General features: G+C 42.5%; 1 protein-coding gene across 2 annotated transcripts; it reads left to right on the forward strand.

Annotated features, from left to right (window-relative positions):
- Positions 1-4: 4 nt before the first annotated feature.
- On the forward strand, positions 5-9,542 carry si:ch211-113j14.1 (sterol 26-hydroxylase, mitochondrial). Of its 2 annotated transcripts, none has more exons than XM_047355934.1 (9): positions 5-641; positions 1,810-2,000; positions 2,863-3,062; positions 3,135-3,332; positions 3,414-3,577; positions 6,265-6,431; positions 8,402-8,483; positions 8,563-8,799; positions 8,875-9,542. In XM_047355934.1, exons 1-9 carry the CDS (start codon positions 399-401, stop codon positions 8,989-8,991), a joined length of 1,599 nt encoding a protein of 532 aa, XP_047211890.1. In that variant the 5' UTR covers positions 5-398; the 3' UTR covers positions 8,992-9,542. The 2 variants fall into 2 exon arrangements, with proteins under 2 accessions (XP_047211890.1, XP_047211891.1); XM_047355935.1 differs by having other exon boundaries at positions 505-818.
- Positions 9,543-13,836: the final 4,294 nt, after the last annotated feature.

Genomic DNA, 13,836 nt, shown 5'->3' on the forward strand with positions numbered 1-13,836 from the left:
GGGGTTGTGCCTCAATGAGTCACATATGTAGAAGACCTAAAATGATTTATCATGGTCTCGTTTTTTACATCACAGAAACCCGCTTTTTAACTGGGCTGTGTAAACTTTTCATATTTACTGTAAACATAAATGAAGAATATGCAGAGATACATTTTTGTGGCACACAATGTGAGACAGATACCAATCTACATATAGTGAAAGCCCATAATTAACCACACATTAATTCATATGTAATATTAATTAGTTCACCTGGTCAGAGAGAAATCATCTCTCTTTATTTCTCTGATATTACCACAGTTGCAGCCTGTAGGGGGCGCCACACAATGCTCCATCTGTATTAAAGCGCTGCATCACCCGATAATTTAGTCCATAAACAGTCGGTCCTGTCGGCCTGCACCATGGGCTGCCGGGCAGATCCAGCCTGGCCTCTCCGCCTCACTGCGCTCTCCACCCGGACACTGAGAGCGCTCCGACCCGGAGCCTCCGCTGCAGTCTGGACCAGGAAGAACCTGAACGTCCAAGCGGCCAGGGAGCAGGAGGGGAAGCTGAAGAGCGTCGCTGATCTGCCGGGACCCAGCTGGTCCACCACTCTGTACTGGCTGTTCGTCCAAGGATACGCTGACAGGGGCCACTTACTGCAGGTACCGAAGACAAACAGTCTCTGAGCTGTTTTATTCATTTAGTCCTGAAGTTTCTGAAGAAAACATCAACAAGTGTGATGTAACCTGCTGCTGCTGCAGGTTAGAACAGAAAGTCTCTCATTGCTGGAACCAGCTGGTGGGAAGTTTAGCAACATCTGAACTGATCTCAAGTCAAATGTAGGTTTCTTTCATTTGTTCATGTCCTGATATTATAGTAGGATAACATGAGCGTTATTTTCTACTGTTACTGTCTTTTATTATAACTATTAAATACTGGAAATGAATTTAGAAATGTTCTAATCCAGGCAAAGGCTTAAAGTCTGATTTAGGTTTACATCTGACACTGAGCCATATTAGTAAAAATAGATACATTCTAATAACATGCTAACCCTAGAAAGAGTTTGTTCTTCTAATGTGAGGAAAATACTATTTTTACATTTCAAAATAGTCAAAATAAGGGTGAAAATATCTGCCATCAAAAGTTCAGTTTTTATCTTAAGATCCTTCTAAAACCTCCAAAAGTGATTTTTTACTTGTACATTTAGATGTTTGCCTTTACTTGACTTAAATCCAGATAAAGACCAAAGTACCAGAAGTTTGTTTATGAATTGATTATCTGTACTGAGAAACACAATAATACATTTCTTTTCAAATCTAGTTGTAACTTTAAATATATAAATATATTCATCTTTCACCAGAAACAGGCAGAATTCCCTCTGAGCTGTAGAAACTACACCTGGGTCACATTTTATTTACCCGTCTTGTATCACTAGAAGTTACATGTTGCTCTGTCTGGATTTCTTGACTAAATGTTCTGTTGCTTTAAAAGAGCCCGTTTCCTTGCAGAGAGAGGGTTCTGGTTCTGGTGTGGTGTTTGCATGTTCTCCCTTTGCAGACGTGGGTTCTCTCTGGGTACTCCAGCTTCCTCCCACAGACCAAAAACATGCATGTTAGGGTATTTGCCCAAGTTGTCCTTAGCTGTATGAGTGTGTGTGGTTATTTGTCTTGTGTGTGTCTGTATTGCTTTGTGTTGGACCGGTGACTTTCTTCCCCACTAGTTGCTGGAGATAAACACCAGCCCTCATGACTCTGCAAGGAACTGGCAGGTATGAAAATGGATGGATGTTACCTTAAACCCAAGTTTAACACCCTGCCATCATTTTTCCAGTGTTTACAGAAGAGTCTATATGGGCCCATCTGGCGCTCCAGGTTCGGGCCCTTTGACATGGTCAACGTAGCATCTCCAGAGCTCATAGCTCAGGTCATCCAGCAGGAAGGCCGCTACCCGGTCCGGATCGAGCTGCCTCACTGGAAGGAGTACAGGGACCTGAGGGGACAGGCGTACGGGCTGCATGTGGAGTGAGTTTAGACCGTTTAGTTCGATTTCCATGGTGTCGATTCTCAGACAATCCTAAGTGACAAATAGGAGACAGTCTGGACTTCCTGTTACTTGAAGATGTTTTACCTCTGATCCAAAATACTGATTCAGTTCATCCTCATTAGCAGAACTCCCTACAGGAAGTTAAGGTGGGGAGTCTCCTAAGTGTTTTGAAAACTATAAATAAATAAATTCCATGATAATTTATAGGACTTCAGTGCAAACTGTGAGGACACTATGCAAACCATGTCCAAACATATTTATAAAATTTAGTTTCATCACAGGCCGACCTCTAGAAATCATCTGCTCCTGTGATGGAGAAATGCACAGTGGACCGTTCTCCCAAACAATCCTGTGGTCTCTGTTAAGCAAATAAATCCAATAACTTGTATAAGTATGTCTTGTTTCTTAAAACCTTTATTCTCCGATGCAATAAACCAAACCCAACAAGAGTCAATAAGCTGCTTGTGTAATGAGATTTATTGCCAGGAAGTTCTGTTAGAGCAGATAAATATTCAACCAAACTCAAATGTACTGATTGCTTGTGCTCAGTAGAGGTTTAATGTCCCTGTAAAACCAGGGAGCTATTAGTGATTTTACAACTGACTCCAGTTTATAAGCCTGATACCCTGATCTATGATCGGATCTTATGATCAGAACCGATCATGGATTCATTTTCAAGAATGGCCTTTTATTTACTCATTTAGGATTGTCAAATTAGTTTCAGTAGAATCTCGTTAATCTTCAGTATTTTAAGATGTGGTTTCATGGTAAATCTGATCATCTGAGCTCCTTTAAGAGTTTAATCCAGAGAAACTCCAACAGTTTGTTGTGGTTTTGTAGTACAGGACCAGAGTGGTACCGGATCCGCAGCGTCCTGAACCCCAAGATGCTGAAGCTGCGGGAGGTGTCGGCCTTCGCCCCCATCATCCACCAGGTGGTCGGAGATCTACTGGGACGGGTCGAGCTTCTTCGCAGCCGCAGTCAGGACCAGGCCACGGTTTCTGACCTGGCAGCTGAGCTCTACAAGTTTGGCTTTGAAGGTGGGAGTTGCTGCAGGTTCGGACTTTACAGATGATTGAGGTGGAGCAGGTTTTGACTCCTCCTCCCTGCAGGTATTTCAGCCATCCTGTTTGAGACCAGGCTGGGCTGCCTGCAGGAGGAGATTCCTGAGGACACTCTGCGCTTCATAACTGCCGTCAACAACATGCTGACGCTGTCCGACGTTGTCATCCTGTTGCCACGCTGGAGCCGCGGCATCCTCCCCTTCTGGAGGCGCTTCGTCCAGGCCTGGGACGACCTTTATGATGTAGGTATGTCACTGCAGAAATGGAACAGCAACTCTACGTTTGTGCTTTAGTTTTATCTCAGTAAGGATGTATTTCACTTTGCAGCTCAGAAACTCATTGACAGAAGAATGGCTGAACTCAAAGCTCAGGTGTGCAGCGGTGAGCCTGCAGAGGGAATGTACCTGACATACCTGCTGTCATCTGACAAGCTGAGCAGAGCTGAAGTCTACATCAGTGTGACGGAGCTGATGCTGGGAGGGGTTGACACGGTGAGGAGGTCACGCTTCTTGAATTTCTGCTTTTTGAAAGGTTGTACACAATTGTGAGGCAAAGCCAGAAGAATAGTAAATTAAATACAGGATTTTGAAGATCAGGATCATACATTGCAGAATAGTTTTGTTGTGATTAAGGAAGCAGTCTGCACAGTCTGATTCTTATCTGATACTTCTAAGTGTGGTTGCTGCATGTTTCTGCAGAGATGTTTGTGCAACTCAACCTACTTCCTTCACCTCTTCTGCTTTTGTTTTGTTCTGATGGTTTTGTTGCCCTAATCTGTAAATGAACAGGAAAGCTGTTAAAAGAGCATTTTTTAGAAATGTTATAATTAGATTAAATGTATTTTGTAATGATTGTCAAAGAATGGTTTTGGGTTGGACCAGCTTGCAGGGAGATACTCGGGAATCTTGAGGTGAGGTTTTGTTCCATATTTATTTGGAGGTTAGCAGCGCAGGACGCTCAGCCAGTGATTCAGGAACAGTAGACAAGTCGAACAGAAACTTACAGGAGCTGAACTGGAAACAGACACAGATACTGGAAACAAAGCAGGAGCATGACAGACGATAGCAGGTATCTGGCAGAACGAGGCGACGGGGATCAAATGAAACCAGTAAGCTTATATACAGGGAAGGTGAATGATGAAACAATGGGAAGGAGAGGAGTAGTAATCAGATGAATGCTTACAGGTGTGGTGGTCAGGTGAAGGGAACTGAAGTAATGGAGGTTGCTATGGTGACTGGAGCTAGGAAACGCAAAGACAGGAGGGGAAACTAACACTAAACTAAACTGGGAGGAACAGGGAAAAGAAACCTAAACATAAGCTAACGTAAATAGTAACTCTAGGAAGAACTAAATCTAAGGACGTGGAAGGAACTACGTAAATGAGCAGAATTACTGAATGACAGAATATAACTGACTGACAGGAACTAAAACATGAGGGATAAACAAAGAGAACCATTACTATAAAAACTAACCAAGAGGAAACTAGACTGTAAAACAAGGCTGGGGAAAGAACAACGAATAATAAGGGGAACAAGCAACTGGGTAAATAATAACAAAAAGGGGTCTAAGGCCAAAGGGGAAAGGGAACTAATAAACTAGAATAATGCCGTAAGAATAAAAAAACCTAACTAACAATGAACAAGCACATAAACACTAGGCGAGAAACTAAACAAGAAAAACCAAAGAAGGAAAAGAGAACTGTACTAATAATAATAATAATAATAATAATAATAACCAGAGGAGAAAACCATCCCAAGTAATTAATAAATGAGAAAGAAACCACCAAGGGAACTATGGGAGAGGGGAGAAAGAACTACTAAACCCAAAGGAATAGAAACACCTAACTGAAAGAGTAAACAAACACAAAATGGCAGATCCTGACAATGAACTAATACTCTTGGTTTTTAAGCAGATAGCACATTAGTTTATCCATCAAATACTGTATTTAGTTTCCAGAAAATGAAACATATGTAAGTTTTTCTCTGTTAGGAAGTTCTGATCATAGATAAAACATATGTGTAAACACTACAGGATCTATTGAGGCAGCCATGATGGACTAAAGCAGAGCTGCTGAGCTACTGGTTGCTACGGTGGTTCCCGCTGTTTCTGGGGAACCATCATCAGACAGAAACACAGACACCTTCATGTTCTTCTGAAAGAATCGGATGTTTGAGTCTCACAGGACTCTAAATACCCAAAGCTAAGATCTGACGTTTATTAGAGTTTATTACAGTTTATTACAGTTTATTACAGTTTGTCCAAATTGTTGGAACTGCAGTGAGATTGAGACTGGAAACATAAGTGATTCAAACTAAAAAAAAAAATCAACACAGTGAGATACTTTAATGGAAAAAATATCACTAAATAATAATAGAGGTGTGGACCTTAGTCACAGCTTGTTTGTCTTGCCTTTCTGCTTCACCTTTAGTCACATCTCTATATTTACCTGACAAACCTCAGGATGAGTCAAAGTTAGAAGGTTTCACCTCGTTTCTCTGCCTCTTGCTGTTGTAATAATAAAATACATGCCCAGACCTGACAGGGAGATAAAACAACAAAGAAAACACATTATCTTTGAGATAATGTTCTGGTCCTCAGCACACTGTGGAGTGGCCTGAGGGAACCAGAACCGCTGCAGACATGTGATTAGGGCAGAGCAGGAGGTGTCACAGAACCTGTCTGGCTGCTTTCCCGGGTTTGGGCTGAAGGTTTCTTACTTGTAGAAATAAAAATCGTCCCAGATGTAGCAAAGATAAATCTGACATGCCTTGATCTGTGTTCACGGTTATTTGTATATGATTAAAAACATACTAATTGATAATCTAATATTTATCTTTTGTTACCCGTGCAAATTATTATCTTTAATTCTGACCTGCAGGGATTCAACAGCTGGACATTTTTAAGTAGAAAAACAAAAACACTTTGTTGTCTTAGTATTTAGAGTTAAGCTCAACGCCTCCAGCCCCCTAGAAATATCTAGAATGTAACTTTCCTGCAACAGCATCAGTATTTCCAGCAGCATGGACAACTATGTCCTCAGTGAACATCTGAGGATCCACATCAGGACACAGATCTTAAAGATAGATCCTAGTAGAATTCCTGTTAGAGCATTTTGTGAAGAAAACTTGTGCCTCAACTCAGACTAGAAATTGTTCCTTCTTTTCCCACCTGATTCCAGACGTCCAACACCTTGTCCTGGGCGTTGTACCGTTTAGCAAGGGACCACAGGGTTCAGGACCACCTGTACAGAGAAGTAGACTCTGCCTGTCCTGACAAACAGCAGCCCACCACAGACGACCTGAGCAGGATGCCCTACCTGAAGGCGGTCATTAAGGAGACGTTACGGTGAGATCTAAAAGCTGAAAATTGTGCTTCTGTTTTCATATCTGCAGAGGACGTGGTTTGGTTGTCAGGTTAATCCAGTAGATTGTAGGTCTGGTTTCAGAGAGGCAACCAAAACCATGCTGAGAGGATGGTTACCTCTAATCTTCTTTTGCTTCAGTACTGATTTCATTTTCTTACTAATGGAAGGTTTGGAAAACTGAAATGAATGATAAGAGGTTTTTCGGAGCCTGATACATTGCCAAGGAGCAGGATGGATTTTGACCTATCACTGAGCAGCCATGATTACGTAGAGGAACCATCAGGCAGCTTCTTACCTGCAGGCAGCATGATGAGGAGATTAGGCACAGGTGTGCTGCAGTCTGCCCCGCCCCCTGGAGTGGATCCAGAAGGAGAAAGACACAAACCCAGAATCCTGGCAGAAAGTGGTTATTCTCATTACCATCAGTGATCAGGCCTGCCGCTGTGGTTCTTCCTGCGTATTTCAGGCTGATGCTGTGCAGATGTGTGGCTGCAGAGTCTCTATAGTCGGTCTTCCATCGTTACTGAACAAGTTTACAGATTTTCCTCAATAATGGCATCATCTTTTAAAGCAAACCACAAAATGCTGACGATGGGGCTTATTCTGCTGTTTATTTAAACAGGACCTAAAGACTCAATATTATTTAGAAACATTCAGGAATTTTAGTTTTCAAAGTATTACATTTTGGCCTACAAGTGCTTCCAGCTTGACGATTTTGGCCTATGTGACAAAAAGTTTGGACCCCCCTGGGATAGACTGTCCACTGGACATTGATCTGAGTGACCAAGATGCCAAAGCTGAAGCATAGAGGTGGGGTTATCATGAGGGGAGGGGAAAGAAAACACAAAATAAATCTAATATTTAGGAATAATGTAATAAATGAATGTTTTTCTATGTAGTTTTGACCCATTTTGGTTTAACTTAACTTTGTGCCACAAATCATTTAAATCAATGAGCAAAATGTGTTTTTTAGGCTCAGTGGAATGAAAAATGCCTTCAAACTTGCATATTCTTCCTTTTATGACCTTTTCCATTAGATTATACAATGCATGGGTTAGAAGCACGGTTTGGATCGAGCTCGCAGCATTTTTCTGGGTTTATGAAGCCTGAAGGCAAAAGTTGTCCAGGAAAGATTTCATTGTTCAACAGGGTGATTAATGACTTGTGTGATTATGATTATGGAAGTAGCGTTAAATTAAATCGCTCTGAGACATTTATGAGTTACTTTACATAAACTGCTGGCCTCAGGTTTCTCATTAGGTTTACATTTATATTATCTTTACTGGTCTGTAATCATTTATATGCAGAAGGTTGTTAACTTTTACCTGGACTCGATTTTCTTTGGAGATTAAGATGCAACATCACTGGACCAAACCATGATACCACCACCACCGTGTTTTATGCTGGAGTCGAGTGTTTCTCTGTCTTCTTTTATCATTTATCATGACAACACATTTACTTAAACATTTCTCTGTTCTTTAACAAGCTGGAGACCAGCATGATTTCTGTTTTTCAAGAACATTTGATTTTCTTTTTCTTTCATTTGCCTGGAAACTCTCTGTCCAGGTGATACAGATATATTGCACCAACAAAAATATACATAACTTTCAGCTACTTTATCATAAAAGGCTATTCTCCGTATCAACTTAGAGGATTTATTTAATGACCTAATCAAAAATAAATGTAATGTGCCCACTTTATTGAAATGCCCCATACTTTAAATCTGCTGAGAAGGACAGAGGAAGTTTTTTTGAAACCGTGCACCACATGTTGCCTCATATCAGAGCTCTGTTTGCACATGCAGCATTAGCTCTAATGTAAGAAAAGTAACTTCTGTATTGTGGCGGCGCCTCTGACCAGCTGTTTCTCTTCAGCCTTGCTCAGCTCAAGCAGGATCCGTGTTTTCTCCTTAAAACTGCCTAAATGGGTCACTTTGTATTTTATTCCTCAGCCTGTATCCTGTGGTGCACGGAAATGGACGCTTCGTCTCAGAGAATGAGGTGGTTGTGGACAACTACTGGTTCCCCAAGAAGGCAGGATCACTGGTTGCTGATTAAACTCCATGATTCCAGCTGTTTCACTCTGTAAATATTTATTCTTGTTTGTCTGCAGACTCAGTTCCACCTGTGTCACTATGCAGCCTCTCACGATGAAGCAGAGTTTGCGAACGCAGAGGAATTCATCCCAGAGCGCTGGCTGAATGTGGAGCCTCCCAAGAGCCACGGTGGCAGAGCCAATCCCGGCTTCTACCAGCACCACCCATACAGCTTCATCCCGTTTGGAGTCGGGGTGCGGGCCTGCGTGGGGAAGAGGCTGGCAGAGATGGAGATGCATTTCGCTCTGTCTAGGGTGAGTGATGGAGACACAGAACGCAGCTGAGAGGATTTATGTCTCAGGGGTCAGACCGTGTGTGTTTTTCTGCAGCTGATCCAACATTACAAGGTGGAGCCTGAAGACGGAGCGCCGGTCGTGGAGCCAAAAACTCGAACTCTGCTCATCCCTTCAAAACCCATCAACCTGCGATTTCTGCCCAGAACCTGAAGGTGGCAGCACTGACAGTCAGCAGTAAAAACACCTTTCTTCAGGTGTCTTAAAATAAAACGTTTTTCCATATTCCACCAGGTGATGTTATAGACTGATTAAAGGTTGGGAAGCTGTTCCTCATGGAGATTTGAAATATTCCCCTCCTATAACACACCTGATTAAAATAAGTGGGTCATGTGTTTAAAACCTGCAGGTTAGTGGCACCTGAGGGCCAAAGTTTGAAATCTCCTGGAGATTAATACAGAACACATTTAATAATAAAGAGACAAAAATGTGATTTTAAGGAAATTATCTAGTTTGTCCTACAAATTAATATATTAAAGGAATGCTTACATTGCAGTGAGCATTTCTTATAATTACATTTTATTGCATCCATTTTAACTGCTGAGTCATACATTTAGGTTAATTGAGCTAAATGCACAGATTTACTCGTACTCGTACTCGTCGTCTTCCGCTTATCCGGGACCGGGTCGCGGGGGCAGCAGACTCGGCAGAGACGCCCAGACGTCCCTCTCCCCAGACACCTCCTCCAGTTCCTCCAGGGGGAGCCCAAGGCGTTCCCAGGCCAGCCGAGAGACATAGTCCCTCCAGCGTGTCCTGGGCCTTTTCCCGGTGGGACGTGTCTGGAACACCTCCCGAGGAAGGCGTCCAGGAGGCATCCGGTATAGATGCCCGAGCCACCTCAACTGGCTCCTCTCGATGTGGAGGAGGAGCGGCTCTACTCCGAGCCCCTCCTAGATGGCCGAGCTCCTCACCCTATCTCTAAGGGAGTGCCCGGCCACCCGACGGAGGAAGCTCATTTCAGCGGCTTGTATCCGGGATCTTGTTCTTTTGGTCATGACCCAAAGTTCATGGCCATAGGTGATGGTAGGAATGTAGACCGACCAGTAAATTGAGAGCTTTGCTTTTCGGCTCAGCTCTCTCTTAACCACAACGGACCGGCACAGCGCCCCCATTACTGTGGCAGCCGCACCGATCCGTCTGTCGATCTCCCGCTCCATTCTTCCCTCACTCATGAACAAGACCCCGAGATACTTGAACTCCTCCACTTGAGGCAGGAACTCCCCTCCAACCTGAAGAGGACAAGCCACCCTTTTCCGGTCGAGTACCATGGCCTCGGACTTGGAGGAGCTGATGCTCATCCCAGCCGCTTCACACTCGGCTGCGAACCGCCACAGCGCATGCTGTAGGTCTTGGCTTGAGGGGGCCAGCAGGACCACGTCATCTGCAAAAAAAAGAGACGAAATCCACTGGTCCCCAAACCAGACCCCCTCCGGCCCTTGGCTGCGTCTAGAAATCCTGTCCATAAAAGTTATGAACAGGACCGGTGCATGTTGGACTCCGGCAGGGCTGCACAGATTTAATTCAGTTAATATTCTTTATATGTAGTTTCCTGCTGCTTCTCTTTGTCAGTATTAATGTTAGCTGGTATTTGTTTATGAATTATTTGTGCTGTTATTTATGAGTTACCAGGAAGAGACGGGATCTTGACTGCTCGGCTCCGTTTCTCTGCAGACTCAGACTGCAAATCAATTAAATGAATCCAAACACAGTCGAGGGAAAGATAAAGCATTTTAAATATTCTTATTAGGTCCTAAAATAAGATAGAATCTCCCCCGCCACCACCTTTTAGAAGAAAAACAACACATATGGTCTCTTGCATTGCCACAAAGCAGTTTTTTCTCACAGCTTTCCAACAGTGCTTTAGTTCTTTGAGGTTTGCAGACATTAGTTGCAGCACAAAACTCTTAAGATCCCACCACAGCATTTCAGTCAGGTTGAAGTTTGGACTTTAACTAGCCTTTTAGTAATACTGTAGACCTGTGTGTGGAATCACTGTCCTGTTGATCAGCCCAAGTTTCAGCTCCTGGACAGATGGATTTATGTTTGACCCTGAAATACTTTGGTATATGGAAGAATTCATGTGGCTGCAGAACAAGCCCGCATCATTATACCTCCTCCACCGTGCCTCACAGCTGGTTTGAGTTGTTTGTGTTGATGTGCTGTGTTTGGTTACCTTCTGGTGTGTTGAACAGTACTTGTTCACGTTTATTCTACCGGTCCTTCTCAAAATATTAGCATATTGTGATAAAGTTCATTATTTTCCATAATGTCATGATGAAAATTTAACATTCATATATTTTAGATTCATTGCACACTAACTGAAATATTTCAGGTCTTTTATTGTCTTAATATGGATGATTTTGGCATACAGCTCATGAAAACCCAAAATTCCTATCTCACAAAATTAGCATATCATTAAAAGGGTCTCTAAACGAGCTATGAACCTAATCATCTGAATCAACGAGTTAACTCTAAACACCTGCAAAAGATTCCTGAGGCCTTTAAAACTCCCAGCCTGGTTCATCACTCAAAACCCCAATCATGGGTAAGACTGCCGACCTGACTGCTGTCCAGAAGGCCACTATTGACACCCTCAAGCAAGAGGGTAAGACACAGAAAGAAATTTCTGAACGAATAGGCTGTTCCCAGAGTGCTGTATCAAGGCACCTCAGTGGGAAGTCTGTGGGAAGGAAAAAGTGTGGCAGAAAACGCTGCACAACGAGAAGAGGTGACCGGACCCTGAGGACGATTGTGGAGAAGGGCCGATTCCAGACCTTGGGGGACCTGCGGAAGCAGTGGACTGAGTCTGGAGTAGAAACATCCAGAGCCACCGTGCACAGGTGTGTGCAGGAAATGGGCTACAGGTGCCGCATTCCCCAGGTCAAGCCACTTTTGAACCAGAAACAGCGGCAGAAGCGCCTGACCTGGGCTACAGAGAAGCAACACTGGACTGTTGCTCAGTGGCCCAAAGTACTATTTTCGGATGAAAGCAAATTCTGCATGTCATTCGGAAATCAAGGTGCCAGAGTCTGGAGGAAGACTGGGGAGAAGGAAATGCCAAAATGCCAGAAGTCCAGTGTCAAGTACCCACAGTCAGTGATGGTCTGGGGTGCCGTGTCAGCTGCTGGTGTTGGTCCACTGTGTTTTATCAAGGGCAGGGTCAATGCAGCTAGCTATCAGGAGATTCTGGAGCACTTTATGCTTCCATCTGCTGAAAAGCTTTATGGAGATGAAGATTTCATTTTTCAGCACGACCTGGCACCTGCTCACAGTGCCAAAACCACTGGTAAATGGTTTACTGACCATGGTATCACTGTGCTCAATTGGCCTGCCAACTCTCCTGACCTGAACCCCATAGAGAATCTGTGGGATATTGTGAAGAGAACGTTGAGAGACTCAAGACCCAACACTCTGGATGAGCTAAAGGCCGCTATCGAAGCATCCTGGGCCTCCATAAGACCTCAGCAGTGCCACAGGCTGATTGCCTCCATGCCACGCCGCATTGAAGCAGTCATTTCTGCAAAAGGATTCCCGACCAAGTATTGAGTGCATAACTGTACATGATTATTTGAAGGTTGACGTTTTTTGTATTAAAAACACTTTTCTTTTATTGGTCGGATGAAATATGCTAATTTTGTGAGATAGGAATTTTGGGTTTTCATGAGCTGTATGCCAAAATCATCCGTATTAAGACAATAAAAGACCTGAAATATTTCAGTTAGTGTGCAATGAATCTAAAATATATGAATGTTAAATTTTCATCATGACATTATGGAAAATAATGAACTTTATCACAATATGCTAATATTTTGAGAAGGACCTGTAGATGTCCTGTCATGACCTCTAACCTTTAATCTGCTAAATGATGCATGCAGAGTCTCAGCTGAAGGTTTTGGGTTTTTTGTCGTCTCTCTGAGCGTTGGACTCCCCGTCCGTGGAGTGGATTTGTTGGGACGTCCATTCCTAAGAAGACTGTTTTCCACTTGTGATAATCAAGCCTTCAAATGTCTATAATTTACTTATATTTACTTTTTTAAAGAATGTAACTTGTCATGATCCAGAGTTGTTGGTTATTGTTTTTATTTGTATCCATGTTTTCAGTAGTAGTTGTTTTGTTGTGTCAGGTCTTACCATATCAGCTCACTTTTCTGTGCTTATATTAGGTGGTTTTCATGCTTCTGTTTGCATCTTAGCTTTCTAGTTTATTCTTCTGTTTTTATTATTATTCTGTTATTTCTGTCAGTATTCTTTCTTGGATTATTTGTAGTATCTTTGTTTAGTTCTAGTTATGTTTTTACCTTTACTCGCTCCCACTGTCATGGTAATCTGCTTCATTCTGCTTATCAGACCTGTCCACCTACTATTTATGCTTCCATTTTCTCATTGCTCCTCGCTGGTTTATACTGCAATACTAATAAAATGTCCATGGCTGCGTCTGCCATTTCCATGTCTGGCTGTACGTTTTCCTCTTTTTATTTGATTAAACTTTTCGACTCACTGCTGCTTCTGTCCGTCCGTCTGCATTTGGGTCCTTCCTGACAGCTACCTTCACATGTGCCCCTTGTCAGTTGTTTCTGTTTAGAGGAAGTTAATGATTACAGAGAAGTTAATGTAACAGAAATATGCCTTTAATTTTTTGTGTGTGGTATAACATCTGGCTTCGGCATGCTCATCCTAACTCGTAAACAATTAACAGTAATATTGATTTCTGATGTATTGTTGTGGGGTTTTTCTTTTGAAGCATAACAAACTAATTTCAAAATTCACAATAAAACAAAATGGACAAAATGCTGTTTTTTCTGTTTTGTATGTTGTTGGGTTTTTTTACCAGAAAAGGCTGCTAGAATTGCTGCAACTTAATCCTGTTGCACATTTTTGTGCTTTTTGTCATAATATTTCAGTTTTTTCATCACTTCCTAGTTTCAGTCTGAGGTTTTATGTCCTAACCTCAAAGTTTTAAATTATGTTTAATGTGTTTGAAAACATTTAACTGCAAGG

The sequence above is a fragment of the Girardinichthys multiradiatus genome, chromosome 24 (assembly GCF_021462225.1).
Source record: "Girardinichthys multiradiatus isolate DD_20200921_A chromosome 24, DD_fGirMul_XY1, whole genome shotgun sequence".
Lineage (NCBI taxonomy): Eukaryota > Metazoa > Chordata > Actinopteri > Cyprinodontiformes > Goodeidae > Girardinichthys > Girardinichthys multiradiatus.